Here is a 15955-nt window from a genome sequence, read left to right as displayed (position 1 = left end):
TGAATCCACAGTGGAAAATCTCTATCTTCTGATAAAATGCACCCAGTTAGAGAAGCCTTTCAACTTCTTGGCTTAAGATCAACAACCTGGAGCAGCAAAAGTACGAAAAGAACTAATAACCTTAAAAAAATAACAAAATATTTGATATTAAATCTGTTTTGATGCCCTTCCAGAAGATAACAGGGTGCTAGCTAAAGTCTCCCTCAAGAAGCAGCATGTGCATATTTGAAGCCTCCGTGGCTTGTCTGAACAAAGCCTTGGCTACTTCTTCCATGGGAGGGCAGCAGCAGACACCCACCAAGACACTGCCCACAGATCCTGGCCACGGGCTCTAAGCCAGCTCCTCACCATCCCAAGCCAGAGCTCCACGCATCCCTGCTGTCCTCACAACTGGACCACAAAGGCAACTCAAGCCCTGTGGTCTCCCAGCCTGCTCTTCCCAAAGTGTCTCTGCTCATCCCCTGCAGCACCCTGGCCCTCTCCTGTGGGAGATCCCACCACCCTCTGGGTGGGTGTGCAGGGCTCCAGCCAGCTCCTGAAAAAGGCACGAGAGCTCCACACTGTTGTCCTGCAGGCTCTCTCTTGTTCCTGTGCACAGCTGAGGTGCTCCCCTTCTGTCCCTGCTGCTGACCATGAGGATGCTGTGACCAGGAGACACCTAACACTCCTTTGCCTGACAACCCAATCTTGCTTTTAGGCCATCATCTCCCTCTGGTGTCATTCCTATTTAAGAGCTCTCCTGGACAAACTGGCATTACCTTCCATTAGAAATGCTTTGAAACTTTACTGCTTACCAAAAGGAAGATTAATGCAAGCCAGGAGTTTGATCTAACTATATACTAAAATTCTATACCAGACCCTAAAAAATACAAAAAATATTTCTTTCACTGTTAGAATACATCAAACAGGGTACATGCTTTTATCTTATGCCCTCTAGACTTAATTAGGTGCTTTGATCCTTTCGAAAAATATTCAAGTGGTCTCAATGAAAGGCAATAGCAATAGAGAAGCTTTAATCCAAACTCACCTAATCAAATATATAAATGCTGAATTTGGTATTAAGCCCTCCTTTTTAACAGGTAAGCTTAATCCATGACAAGGACAAAGCATAAAGAGCGGGTAATTACAAATTTTTACTGAAAACTGACACAAAAAAAGACACTTCTATACTGGCACACACTGCTTCACAAAAACAAAATGCTTGGATCTCCTTAGCTTAGTCTTTCAGAGAGGAAAGATCAAGCGAATTAAGAGAATTATCACGTACAAACTTGAAAAGAGACGTGTTTCTCAATAGGGTGTTTCCAGCGAATTTCGGCAGGGGTTCACAGAGCCTGTTTCCCAATCTGGCTGCAATGCAGGGACCGGCCACCAGGTGGCTCCAGCGCCCGGCCCCGTGCGCGCCGTTCCCAGCGGGAGCGGTTCGGGGCCGGGCTGGGCTGCGGAGCGCTCCGGCAATCCCGGGATAACCGGCACGGAGCTCCTGCCCCTCCTGCTGCTGCTCAAACATCGCTGCTGCCAACACGTGAAGTGACACCTGCGCTTTTGCTCACTCTCTCCGCACAAGCTGCCTGCTCCCCTTATTTGGGAACAGGCAACCTGCAGCAATGTAAATAGTTTCATCCCCCCTATAACCCCCAAAGATCATGTCAAATGCTGGAGAGAAGTGTCTAACACACTTCGTCCCATTTTGCTGTTTTTAAAAGTTTAATACACAAAACTGGCAGGTTAATTTTTATTGACATCTACATCCTCTGCCACACAGTTGTTTCTTCTCTTTCCAGGGGGACAAGTCCAACCTTCTCTCCTTCATGAGAATGCTGTTAACTTTCAGGGTATTTGTGCCCTCTGATCTGTATTTCAAGGCATACAACATACCATGGTGCTATAAATAAGCAATAGTTGAGCTATGATTCATGGGTTTAGAAGCTACATAAAAATTTCCAGAAAGTAATCTTGTGTCCACCTTGACAGGTCTCATGGTGAACCAAGGATTTGTTCACTGCTGTTTCTCTGCTGAAAAATACCTCTCTGATAACATTTTAGATAAACAGACCTACATTACATCTTTAGCTGCCTGAGCTCTCCCTGCAAGAACAAGAACACCACAGAACTTTTTTCTCTAGGCCACAAGTGGTGTCTTCCATACTGGTTTGGCACAAAAGATCAACTCCTCTCCTTTCCTAAAGGAACCTGCCTTTTCCTAAGTCAAAACAGATAAAGGATGCTTCAAGTTTCGAGAGTGATAAGAAATAGGAGGAGATTAACTTTTCACTGTTTAACACACAGGTGATGACAGCTGAATAAAACTAGGAGGCTGAAATGGATGAATCCATCTGATTCCAAGAGAAAAGTAAGAAAGTTCAAATAAATTAATATTTCCCAGAATGCTTCTAATATATCACAGCTACACAAACTAAATGGAAACAGAAATTCACACATATTCTTTGTCTTCCAACTAAAGGAGGTACTTAAAGGCACGCTGGAAGCAGGTCCCATGCTTTGCTAGAAATGAGAAGCCACCAACAGAGCAGCAGTCAGCCCATGCTGTCCAGCTGCACTGCTGTGGGAGGCAGGCAGAGCACCAGAGGAACCCAATGCACATAATCCCACTGCCCCTGTGCCTCACCATCATGACAGACTGGGGAAACAGAAAGTGAGAAGGGTTCCCAAGCTGGAAACCATCTTCCTTAAATCAACATGGTTTTCACTCTTTTAAAGGAAAAGTAAGATATCAGCAAAAAGGAAGCATGGATGAGAAAATAGCTTAATATCAAAGAGAAGCTTCAATTAACTGGGATGGAGATTTGGCATAAATTTATAAAAAATAAGTTTATGAGTGAATTAAGAAAGAAAGCAGATAAAGGCAAAGTGAGAAGGAGAAAGCTATGAAAATGGAGGGGAGCTGATTGGCATAACCTAGAATTAAGTGACTGATCAATGAGCCTGATGCTCACACTGAAGTGATTTTAAATTTCAAGCTCTTAGGAAACAATTCAAGTCCATTACACAGTTGAAGCATTCAATATACTGGATCTATAAGACAGTAAAAACAAGACATACCTTGTCTATTCCCATTCTCTTCATCCTAAAGAGGAAGAAAGAGTGCATATTAAAAATTCAATAAATGGAAAAAATGCATAGGCAGCTCTAAGATACAAAGACTTGAAGTGAACTGGTAAAGGTTAAGTCTGTATTTTGGTACCTCCTACTTTCTTCACAACTCTTTAACTTAGAGAATTAAGGCTCTTATTCTGAGAATGTGGAGTAATAGCTATTTTAAAGACAACTAATCACAATCCTATGAAACATTCCCACAGAAACAACATGAACGGGATTATTTGGAAACAAATGTACTAAACCCCATGAAATACTTCCATGAAGCCTCATACTGCACTCTGTGTTGTTCAAGCATATTTCACCCTGAAAGCCAGGCAGGAAAGGTTACACTTTAATCACCTCACCATTCAAGCTGCATATGCAAGATATACAAAATATTTTGTAAGCAATGTCTGAATATGGTTCCTGAAATTTGAACCAAGTTTGTTTTGCCTTCAGTACTACTACTGCTCCTAGAGGAAAACATGTACCCCAAACACTATTTAGTAACAACCTTGAAGAGTCTCCTTCTGCTCACTGATCCCCAAAATCACACAACTGGAAAGTACTGAGGGAAAATGGCATGCTTAAACATTAAAAAATTACTTATGTTACCTTCTTGTCAACATTCTGGTATGAAGATCACCACGGTTAACCTTGTTTAAAGTTCTACCACTTAAGAAGCAAAATTACCTAACAAGGAAAACACCTGCTTGCTTTCTAAACTTCATAGAGTAATAAATACTTAATCAAATACAATTTCTGAGACTAATAGGCAGTATTTCAAAAATATTTCTAACTACTCAGCTAATTAGAACAGCTTTGTCCTGAAGGAAAGAAGGAGCAATTTTAGAAATAATTTTCACCTGGATAATTCCTCTTACTTTTAGATGGACTAACTCAAAATTTCTAGTTATTTTGTATTTAAAGCAAAATCACTATGTTTTTCAAATTATGTAAGCTCAAATCAACTACACACTGACCTGAGCAATCCATTCAAGAGAGAAAGTCTTGAAGAAAGAGAGGAAAATGATGCAGATATGAACACTATAATGGTGAGGAAAAGACAAGTCTGTTCTAGCAGCAAGAATTTCTTAAAAGAATACAAAGTTCTGCTGGAGCTTTGAAAGATGTTTGAAAGACAACTTTAAGGGACAAAGAAATAAAGAATAAAAGAACTCTCCCAAAACCAAAATAGAGAGTTAACAAAAATCTAGCATATATTCTACTTTTAAAAAGCCATGAAAATTGTTATTGCTGCCCCAACAGTGAATCTCTAAGTTGGACAGTCCTGTCTGCTCTATACTTTGATAAAAATGGCACACTAGAAGGTAAGTACCATGACTGCTTATTCTTGAAGCTCTGTAACAGTCAGCTGGTTTTGAACTACAATCAGCAGCCCAGAATTAGACATGGGTAACTTCTGCACATACTGAGTTGTGCAGTGGCCCTATCTGTCAAGTGAAAAGACATCTTTAGGACTTGACATATTAGAACTCATAACCTGAAAAATCTGAGTTTACATGTTTGGGAGGCTACTTGGTTTGATGCTATATAACAAATATTTTTTTAAGAGAAAATTTAGCTAATGTAGAAATACCATAATTTATTAAATACTGCAGTGGGTTTTGTCAGTTTTGTCACTGGTCATGCAAAGTTCTGTTACCAAAAACAGCTGCAAAACATTTTTTCATGGTATCAAGCCAATGAGATCAGGCTTTGAAAAATGGAATGAAGGCTTTATAACACAAGTGTTTTGAAACCAGCTTTCCCTCCTACATTGACCCCTTACACGTGGCAAGATGTCAGTATATGTTGCATCCATACCTGAGGAGAAGAATTTATCACTTACTTGCTTCTCAGGCAAATGAACTTGGGAGAACAAACATCACATGCAGAAACTGTGAGTTTCTAACAAATCCTAATGAACACCTGATGTTAAAGGCATTATGCAATACTTGCTTTTTGCAATGCTAGCTTAAGAAATCTTCCACACATTCCATATTCATTTTCTTAAGGGAAAGGAGGCAAGCACAATACATAAATGGGTCATTCCTGAATGTGCAGCTATTCCCAGTTTGGTGTATGTCCCCACAGAAGCACAGTCAAGTACTTCTGCCAAAATGAAATGTGTCAAATTACACCCTCAGTTTCCAAGGTCATTTTTCACACAGGGCTGTCCCTCCCAAGAGACTGACCAGACAACATTTTTTTCCATAACCTATCACAGTGTTTAAAAGTTAGTTAATTAAGGCCAATTACAGTGAGAAAGAGACCCTTGATTTGTACTTAAATAGTTGTTTTGTGCAGGAATCATGAAAAGAACTTAGCAAAATACCCTGAATTTGACCTAGACCTGCACCACTACATACATATGGAATGCTAAATGAATTAAGATACAAAAATATTATATATGTGTGTATATATATATACACACATATATAACAAAAAACATAAACAATCAAAATGCAACATAAAAGCATTCCATTTTAAAATAAGCAGATTCACTTCCCTGAATTGATCATAACCAATCATTTTCACATGGGGAAAGGGTGTCACAATAAAAAAAAAATCACCTGAAGTCCTATAAGGAGTTTATGTATCAAGACAAGAGTGTTTTGGGACTCAGAGCAGTCAGCCACATCTTGGAGGCAGATCTGCCTAGATCTCCTTCCTTGCACCGAATTCTTCAGACAAACAAAAAGGCTTTACAACTGAGGAAAGGTTAAATTAGACTAACAACTAGAACACTGAACCTCTCAAAATTTAAAAGCTGATCACCTCCAACACACCTAACTAGAGAACAGATTATACATTTTATGAAGTAATGCCCACTCTTCTCCACTCAAATACATCCTCTGGCATGCAGTTCTTTGCTTCCAAGAAAATTCACCTCAGTGGCTTTCCAAGCAGCAGCATCCTCCACCATACCTTCCAATTCCCATGGAATATGCAGCTGTGGTGTGATCTTTACCACACCCTGCAGGCTAAGAATATTATGCTCTATGTTCTTGAGATGCTGCTGTTGCCCCTTGTGAAGAATCTTGTCCTCCTCTTCCCACAGGATTCCACCTGACTCATTAACAGCTTTTTCAAACATGCAAAACACAAGCAACAGGAGCAGAACTTTGAATGGAGACACTTTCATGAGTATTTCTGAATGGGAACCTACAGTAGGTATTAAAAAAATCACAAACATATATATATTCTCAAGAATGTGGAAACATTGTTCAAAAGCACTTTTAGATATTTTTCTTTCTTTTCACTACCTCTACTAGTTTATGTTGATTTGTAGTAAAATTTAAGAGATCATAGGGCAAGCTTACCTTGGGGGGAAGGGGCAGGGAAGAAATAACAAACACTAAAATAAAGAAGGTAAAATGCTTTTTACCCTCAGGTAAACAATAGAGACTTCTGCACTGATCTAGAGGGAAAGCACCAGCATCCCACTGACACTTGTGATAACAAAGGAGCTGTGGCTCTGGGAAACAGGTCAAGGATTGAGAGACTCTAGCTGTTATGTAAAGGGCATCTTCAACATCCAGCTGTCATCTCTGTCTTATATCAGCAGTGGCTGCAGCCTCAGGTGTGAAGGAGGGACAAGGCTACTACAGAAAACCAAATAATATTCAATGTTATTATACTCCCTTTGAGCAGTGCAAAATGAAACATCTGTGACTTCTGAGGCACTTACAATTTTGATCAATGAGGAAAGAGAGAGGACTGATACTTGAGCTTACAATCAATGACAGAGACTGTAATTAGCTGGTGACCTTATCTGATCAAAGATCCTACTGAACAGCTGAGAAATCAGATTTGCCTCATATTAGGATCAGGATGACAATAGGTGAATTTCATTCTTTTGTACCATAACTCAGGTACATACATTTCTACAAAAGCTACCATATGAATACTTGTAAATAGTAACATCTGTACTTTTTTTTGCTTCACCTCATGGACATTAAAAGGAAGAGAAGAGAATATAACTATTCAGGTTAATACAACCATTCAGGAAAAGGGCTCTGTCCAAATGATCCTTACCATCTTTATATGTAACTGAATCCATGAATAAAGGTGTTACAGTATCCAATTATCTCATTATTCCCTTTTCAAAATCAGACAGAAATAGGAATGAATGAACCAGATTCAAACGTGTCAGAGAAGAAATAAGAGAAAAAATTAAGAAGTCATGAAGGTCTCTCGCAGAAAAAGAGGGAGTTAAGAGCTTCAAGACAAGGTGCTGGGCTCACTAATAACTGCTTGAGTCTCTCAAACCATCAGATATGAACTAGAAAGAAAGGACTGATGTTTAATTTTTATAATGTCCTTCCCTTGTGCCTGTCTCCTTTTGCATTGACTCCCTCAGAGACATCTAGTAATGGCTTTCTTCCAGAACATATCCAGTCAATTCTTAGTTAAGGAGGCTAATCCTGCTTATGCTGTTTATTTTCACCCTCAGCACAAATAGGGGCTCTTGTTGAGAGATGCTAACAAGCGCATGTCATTTGTTCTGCTCAAGGCTAAGGCTTCCCCACCCTCCTTGCTCTGTTTCACACTGAATTCAACCAGAGGCTGCTATTACCTGTGCTCAATGACAGAAATGCTGGGATCACCTGATACTGCTAACAGTTTCACTTCCACATAACTTCAGTCACTCCTTGTCAAGGAAAAAAACTTTGGGCATTTAAGCGAAGGCTGAATAGCTGAGGTAAACTGGAAAAATGTGCCAACTTTCTTCTGCAAAGCTTTTTCTACTTCAAAAGAAGTCTTACAGCCACCAAGGGCAGGCAAAGACAGAAAACTTTACTGAAAGACACCTGCAGAGACACATGAGTCAATTCACCTCATGCTCTTTCCAGAAAGTGTCATCACCCGTTCCCCAGCTTGGTAAGAATTCTTCTGCCTGACTGGAGAAGCAAAAGCAAAACTGAGGGGTAGCATGGCTCATGAAAACTACTACACTTCATGCCTTTAAAATGAGCGGATGTTATCTGAACTCACTAAGAAACAGCCTCTCTCAATTTTCAAATTCCTCTCATTATTAAATGGACTTTTTCTCAACATCCCATATTACAGCAACTTTCAAAAGCTCCAGTCACAAAAAAGAAGATGTACATGCTTTGAGCAAGGAAGACCAATTAGCTACTTAATATTCAGATATTGTTTTAAATTAAAAAAAAACGTAAGATACTTTAAGAAAGTTGTCTTTTAATGTAGGCCAGTATATATCTTGTTTATATTCATCTCAACTACAGATCCTCTTTTCAGCAGAAAGAATGAAACACTGAAACACAATTTGTCTTTCTAATGTACAACTGAGTTCAGGATACTCAGAAACCAAGGTAAACATTCTTCTTTATCTCTTAATGTGATGATGTAACAAACTTCAAATGGGGAGGGGAACAACAACAGCAAAAAAACCCAAACATCCTACTTCAGAACAGGTAGTTCTTCAGAACTACCTGTTCTGAAGTGAACATAACTTAGAACAGACTAAGTAATGACACTGGCTTTGGGCAAAAAGAATCTACAGAGAAATACTTACCTGTTCTGCCATGACCACTGTTCCTATCCATCATACAATTATTTTTGACTAACAAACTCAGTCAATTCCATTTTATTGGAACAGATCAGCAAAACTATTAAACTGTGTCATGAACCCACCCACCTTACAAGGGATCTCTCATCTGTGTAAGACAGATCTATAAACACATTTACTTTCAAGTAAGTGGGATTTATGACCCTAAAAGGTACAAGGCTTTATATAAAGGGCTTCATTATTAATTCCACTTACTTTAAAAGAAAACTGAACTGCAGATTCTGGAGGGTAAACTATGAAGTGTCTTAAGGTGAAGCCAAAACCCTGAGATGTCCTCCTTAGCACGACAGTTTTAGGACCAGGCCAAGAGAAAGTTTCTTCCTCCTCTGATGGTGATATAGCTTCACTCTGCTCTTTTCCATCTTTATTTTTTGATGCCTAAAAGAGAAAAAGATAGAGGAGTTTTAATTTGGATCATTGAAAAATAAAAAGAAAACAAGAATAAGAATTCCCAGACATGCCTGTACACTTGAAAATAGAATTTCTACCCCCATAACCAAAACAACATGAAGATCAGTAGTATTTTCAAATGTGTATGCTAAAGCAGCACCCTTTACACCATTGCATCTCTAGTCATACTGTACATAGAATAACACTTAAATTTTAAATGAGGTTAGATATTTAAAAAATCAGCATTCAACAATGAAAGACTTGAAGGAACCATAAGAAATGCATACAGCTTGGGTGTTTTATTTGCCTTCCATTTAGAGATATACATGTGACTTCCGGGACCCCATTTCTGGCTGTACATATCTCACATACCCAAGTACAAAACAAATTTCTCCTTCCCACACAATTCAGGGATGATTTTCTTGACTACTACCTCCTCGCTTAAGACAAGTAAAACAGAACATGCAATTGGTTAGATTTCTCCAGTAAGACATTTTTCTCTAGTCATATCTATTACTTCACATTTGTTTTTTCCACCCTCAGCTATTGTCTCCGAACACTTCAGTATGCAAATTCTAAACACAAAAGTAAAAAAATCCCCTTTCCTTTTACGGTCCTACTGCAATCCTTCCTCTCAAATAAGCAATCTTGGGTGGGATTTTTTCTTATGGGTAATTTTATATACCTATGACTCAAGCAACATATTAAAATATCTACTTTCTCAGCCTTATATAAAATCTTCCATTTCAACTTTCCAAGTGAGTGCCACACCAGCACTCAAAGGAAGGCGACACAAAGAAAGCATGCAAAATTCTATGACCCTCCTCTAAAGATTCTAGTTCAACGATGCGTGAAACAAATTTAGATACCAGAGCCTATAGCCTATTCAAAGGGTATTCAAACAGAAATAATAGTCTTCTTGTCCTCCAGTAGCTCTGCTGCTGTGGCTCAGCAATTGGCTGAGCAGTGCCAGAATTTACTGCTCAGTTTCTCCCTGTCCTACTCCAAAATAATCTCTTTTGCTTCAGTCTTAGAGCTGGAATCTCAAACTGCAGTGCTAGTTGGCAAGGTGGACTCAGCCAGCTCCAACCAACATCTACAGAGAACACAGAGCATTTCCACTCTAACCACAAGGAGAGCAACACATTACTACAAGCAAAATATTGCAGCTCCTTGGTAAGAGTTAATCCACCAGAACAACATTTTGCATTCAGGTATGTAAAACACAACACATTTGTCCACATATGCTACAGTCTGTCCTCAGAAAGCCACATCCTGCTTTTGTCCAACATGGAGAACCAGCAAACATTAGCAGCAAGTGCTCCAAAAACCAGCCTCCCTACTTCCAACAACCCTGTTTTCAGCAAGAGAAAAACACACAAGTGGACACTACAGCCAAGCCAAGAAATGGAGCTGCTTCAGGAACAAGAAAATATGGAGAAACCAGAGCAGCCTGAAAGCCTGCTCTCCCAAACAGTCTGGAAGAATTAATGGCAGATTCTGGCAAGAACAGTTATAAATATCAAGGACTCCATCTCAGCCTAGTCTGTCCTCATCTATCATCTTCATTCATGTTTTAAAGTGCTAGTGTGAAACCGAGAAGACTCTGCAATTAGATGACTAATGAACGAAAAATTAGTGAGCACTGCAGAACTGCCAAGATGAGAGGCTTGAGCTTAAAGTTCAAACAATGCAAAGATTAGTAAAATTTACATAATCCTTTAGCCTAAGGATGGAGTTTGTTATTGAGGAGTTCCTAACCACTCTGTTCAGCTTCTGAACACAAGAGCATTTTATCAGTTCTGCACATATAAATGTTGCTTTTCAGGCTTTCAATCTCAGAACACATGCAGAAACTGGAGCCAGGAAGAACATCTTGATCCTAGTAAACTGGCAAAAGAAATAGCTCCTAGTAAGAAAAATATCACTGGCCTCTAAAAAATGACAGTGATTTCCTCCATCAAGTGACTCACAGCAACCCCTCTATTTAATATTCCCCTGCAGTCTTTTGTTTCTTCTCTCAGATTTTTATACACAAGACATGATGCAAAGTTTCAAATTATCTAACCACAGATATTGTCCATAAGCAAATATCCATAGTTACAAATAGGTAACCAGCAAGCTTAAATGTAGCACTGAAAAAAATCTAAGTCTTCAATATAGTTGCATCTTTTTTCTAACAAAAACCTCCTTAATTAGCCAAAAGGTAGTTTTAGTATGTGCAACAAGCAAAGACTATGATTAACATACACAAGTACTGCAACCTCAGTTCAAAATGGACCCATACAGAGAACTTCACTGACTTTTAGAAACAGGAGTTTCAGCATTTCAGTGTAAAAAGAACCCCTAATTTCCTTGTAATTTCATTTAAATGTTTAGCATTCACAAATTACTGAACTAGAGGTTACTCATAAACCCACAGTCAATTATTTCTTGAAAGAGCACACTAAAAGGGAAAGGTGAACTTCATGCCAGCCTTGGACCCCCTGCAAGCTCTGCCAACAGAGTAACAGAAAAAGCCAGCAGTATCAGTAATAAATGTGAGATATGTTCAGTAATAGCAACTTTCAGTCACCATTTCAAACAAGCAATCTGATTTATAAAGAGAATCAACATCTGTTCAGTAACCCTCTGACACTTCCAACCACAGCACACACATCAGAATATCCCTTGCCAGAAAAAGCTTTAAAAAGGAACAAGAGAAGTTCTCAAAAACATAAACAAAACAAGGATGCAAGACAGCAAGCAAGAAACAGATGATGTTTAAAGGCAAAGTCCCAACAGTTTTCCTTGCAAATCAAATATTAAGTTACAAATACATAAGTATCTCATATCCATAAGAGAATCTGTCTTTTGGGTAGAGTCATTTGCATTACAAGAAATGAGAAATGAATGTTTCGTTTTCATTTAAGCTCTAACAAACCAAAGATCATTGTGCCACACTCCTTACTGAAGACCTGTATATTTATTTCTCTATAGATTCAGTCCTCAAAATCTAAGTCAGAATGCATACAATCGAGTTCAAGGACTGAAGAATCCCAGGCTACTAAAAATTATTCAAGCATCATTTCCCTGGGGAATTTTTTGTACAAGGTTTCTGCACAAAGTATCTCAAAGCATCATTTCCTGTTCTATGCAATTGCAAGGACATACAACAGATGCTAAATGCACTCTAAAACAAAAACCTCATTTTTAATATTGTATTTAACCCTTTTTCTGAGCAATGAAAGCCTCCATGAAAAATCAGATGGCACTATAAAAAACTACATTATTAACTGGCAGCTTAACATGCAGTAACAGAATTATGTGAAATCACTAAATAGCACTATGTTTGTAAATAATATTATTTCAAATTAAAAGTAAGTCTCAAAGCAATAGTTTGCCATTATATCAGTCTAAAATAACAACTAAAAAAGCTAGCACATTGAGCCTGCATGTCCTCTAAAGCCCCTCTGATTTTTAATCTTCTCATCAATGTGCAGTACTGTACAAGTGAAAAATCCTTACATGACAGTTGCAGGCAATTGCAATAAAAGCTATAAATAGTCATCTTGTCTAAACAGATAAACAGGTATGGTCTCAGTTCTGAACACTGAAAAACTGAAAAGGTGAAAAATTGTGAACACAAGAAATAATTGATACATTGTACCATCTATTCTGGAAAAATCATTCAAGCCCTTTTAAAGCTGGTATGAGCAATCAATTTCTATCTTTATTTTGTGTTCAGTACCCAAATTCAAAATTATCCCTAAAGAAATGAGGCATGGGACTGGCATCCAGATTTGCTACCTTTTTAGACTGTTTTGGTTTGTGTTTTTTACCATACAGAATGCTTCACAAATCAATTATGTAAATAAAAGTCTCATTGTAGATGTAAGGGTTTCCCACATTACATTTTTCAGAGCCTACATCTGTATTTAAAAAACAAACTAACACAAACAAAAAACTCCCCAACTCTCAAACCAACCAAACAACATCCCCCACCACCAGACCATCCATGGGACTTATCTATCAGTAACCTCAGTCACAACAGGGAGACAGCCTGTGCTAAGCAGCACAAGCTTCAGCTGCACTTAAATGTTCAACTTTTAGACTGTCTACCAAGAAAAGTGATACCTGATACAGCTGTTCAGCTAGACTGATATATGCTGAATAGAAAATGAGCTGATGTTACCCATTTTACTGATTCAACAGCCACCGTATATACGATGTTTAGGGCTTTTCAGTAGCTACTGACATAAGGCTGAGGAAAAAACCATAGTTATTAATCCCTAAAACCTTCCTGAGACACAGGCAGGATATTCCAAATGCTTTAATATAGCTGGACTGACTTGAAAGCAGGGATATTTCTTGTATAGGGTCATCTGCTCTCCCCATTTTTGTACTCAGTCACTATCACTCTGTTATTACAGAGAAAAAGGCTTTTCTAGGACAATCTTGCCTTATTTAATGTGACAACAAAATAGATTCTTTAAAAAGCTAGCAAAGAAGAAATAAAAAGGTCTTTTTCTGGCTAAGCCTACAGAATATGTAGGAAAAAAACTTAACTACGAGGCAGCCATATAAAAGATTATACAACCTTTTCTGAGATACATTGTCTACATCTTCTTTGCAGCACAGGAAGGCATATAGAGCATACAAAGACTGTATTTTATCTGAGTAAAATAGCAGGATCACTCCCACAAGGTGTAAATTGAATCTTTCTTTCTGTTCTCAAGCTAATAAACCAAAATTTGAAGGGAAATGGGTCACCATGATCATGTACTGAAGCAGTCCAAAGATGTAGTGAGGTAATTTCTAATGTATCTTTAAATCAAACTAGAACACACAAACAATATCTTACACAGAAGTTATTCCCAGCTGAAGAAAAGTAATTACTGACACAAAGTTGACATTAAGTAAATCCATCTTCCAGGTATTCAGAACACAGCCCTCTTCTCAAAACAAATAAATCAGTTCCATCATTTTTAGCTTCAGGAAATACAATCATCTCTTACTCACTGCAAAGAGACCAGCAGGAAAACTGGAACACAGAAAACCCCAAATCCAAATAATTTCAGCATTCTGTGTCCAATACCCACTTGTCTAAACTTCTGACTGACTCTAATGCTTACTAACAATTGTAATCTTGCCCTGAATAGGTAGGATGACAGAGACAGAAATGCAGGCAGGAAATATAACCTGTCAGTATATATACCAACAGTGTCCTTCCCTCAAAGAAGCGTTTCATCATTTTATGCCCTTGAAAGATGACTATAGAGTATAATCAACATTGTTCTCCAAAACCACATGGATGGTGAGAAATCAGTCTGCCAAACTGGTGAGATATGAGGAAATCTATAAAAAATCCTCAATGTAAGACTGTTGATGGTAATTGACACCATAAAAAAAGCATCTAGAATCTGCAGAAAGCAAGAGAGGCAAAAAAACCAAACCAACCAAAAAACCAAAACAAAACCTGAGAAAAACACCAATTGAATATTTAACAGCTGTACATGCTAGACTTGTTAAAAAACTCTCAGCCGAATTCCAAAGATGAATGCAGCAGTGCATGCATAATACCAAAGCTGTCCCTTCTTTATTAACATCAAAATTAGCGTACACAGTTAATTAACAGATTTCCCAAATGTTTCAGTATTTTTAGTGTCAAACTGGAGCATTCATTTTTGCATGCTACTCCAAAAAGGAAAAATGTTAAATTTATGTATAGATTTAACCTGATGACAGATAATAAAGAATAAGTTACTGTTCCTACCAACATGCTCTACCTACTTCAATCCAAAAGTACATCCCTTTTTCTTGTCTACCTTTTAGAAATACAAACATTACTTGGGCATGGCTGAATGTAATCAACACCTATCAAAGTGAACTTTGCCAAGCAGAAATAAGTCACTATTTTAAAAGTAAATTTCCCTCAATCCAGTAATGAGCTGAACATTCAACATACAACTAAAATGCAATACAGATTCACAGCACAATACATTCAACCTAACAGTATCGACCACATATTTATGTGACTGCTGACATTTACTATGTGCTGATACACAGAAGTGAAATTAGTTCACTCCACTCAACGTCTTTATCTACAGAGTGACACTGCAGGAGCATTCCCCAAACAGAAAAATCAGGTGGTTTGAGACAGATGTGCTGAAGCACAGAGGAGTTTCCTATCCCAAACATCTCTAAGTGGGCCACATTTCACATCTAATGGGCCACATCTCCCTGTGGTCCATTCCTCTTTGCAGAATGGGCCACAGGGAAATGGATCTCACTCAACAGATCTCTGACTGGTAGCAAGACCCTCAGAGCATGAGACAGAAGGTTTTTGTCTCCATCCCGGCCACTTCAGTGCTACGTATTTAAGGAAGCTGCAGGAAGGATTTGGTTGCTCAGTGCCGGTAATTGCTGAGCCTGTTTTCAGAAGTTAGAAGAGGAGGCTGCCTCATCATGAAGCACGTGAAACTGGAGATGCAGATGTAAACAAACCCTCAAAGCTCTAAAAGATCAAACAGCTACAGAACCACACTCACCACAAGACAAGATGTGGAGATAAACACAGCCTGAGTCCGCACACATAAAACCTTCAGTAGATAGCATTAACAGAGACAGAAAAAGCTGCTCTAGTCAGGGCCCTCACTCTGAGGTCACTGCTGTCTGGTTTTGGAACTGGGGACACAGCTCTTCTTCCATGTTCTTTGTGAAGTGGAGATGGGGGAAGGGGAAGTAAAAAATAAGAGTTTCCAGAGGAAGACTTCAACTCCCAAACCCAGGGAAAGCACCAGCACTCAGAATCACTGGGGTTCCCATGTATCTCTTACTAGGTAAGGGTAATGCATGCATGAAGAGCAGGATATTTGTTGAGACACC

General features: G+C 38.6%; 1 protein-coding gene across 3 annotated transcripts in view; it reads right to left on the bottom strand.

Moving 5' to 3' along the window:
• The window catches only part of ARHGAP21 (Rho GTPase activating protein 21), a 110182-nt gene that overhangs the window by 57069 nt on the left and 37158 nt on the right, over positions 1-15955 (bottom strand). For all 3 annotated transcript variants that reach the window (XM_074534876.1, XM_074534883.1, XM_074534879.1), the window contains exons 2-3: positions 8894-9076; positions 3064-3088 (exon numbers count right to left, since the gene is read on the bottom strand). In XM_074534876.1, coding sequence (XP_074390977.1) covers positions 3064-3088; positions 8894-9076 — 208 coding nt within the window. The remainder of the gene's footprint in view (positions 1-3063; positions 3089-8893; positions 9077-15955) is intronic.

Source organism: Zonotrichia albicollis, chromosome 1 (genome assembly GCF_047830755.1).
Source record: "Zonotrichia albicollis isolate bZonAlb1 chromosome 1, bZonAlb1.hap1, whole genome shotgun sequence".
NCBI lineage: Eukaryota > Metazoa > Chordata > Aves > Passeriformes > Passerellidae > Zonotrichia > Zonotrichia albicollis.
Note: the sequence above shows the minus strand (reverse complement) of the source record. Positions and strands in the feature narration are given on the sequence as shown.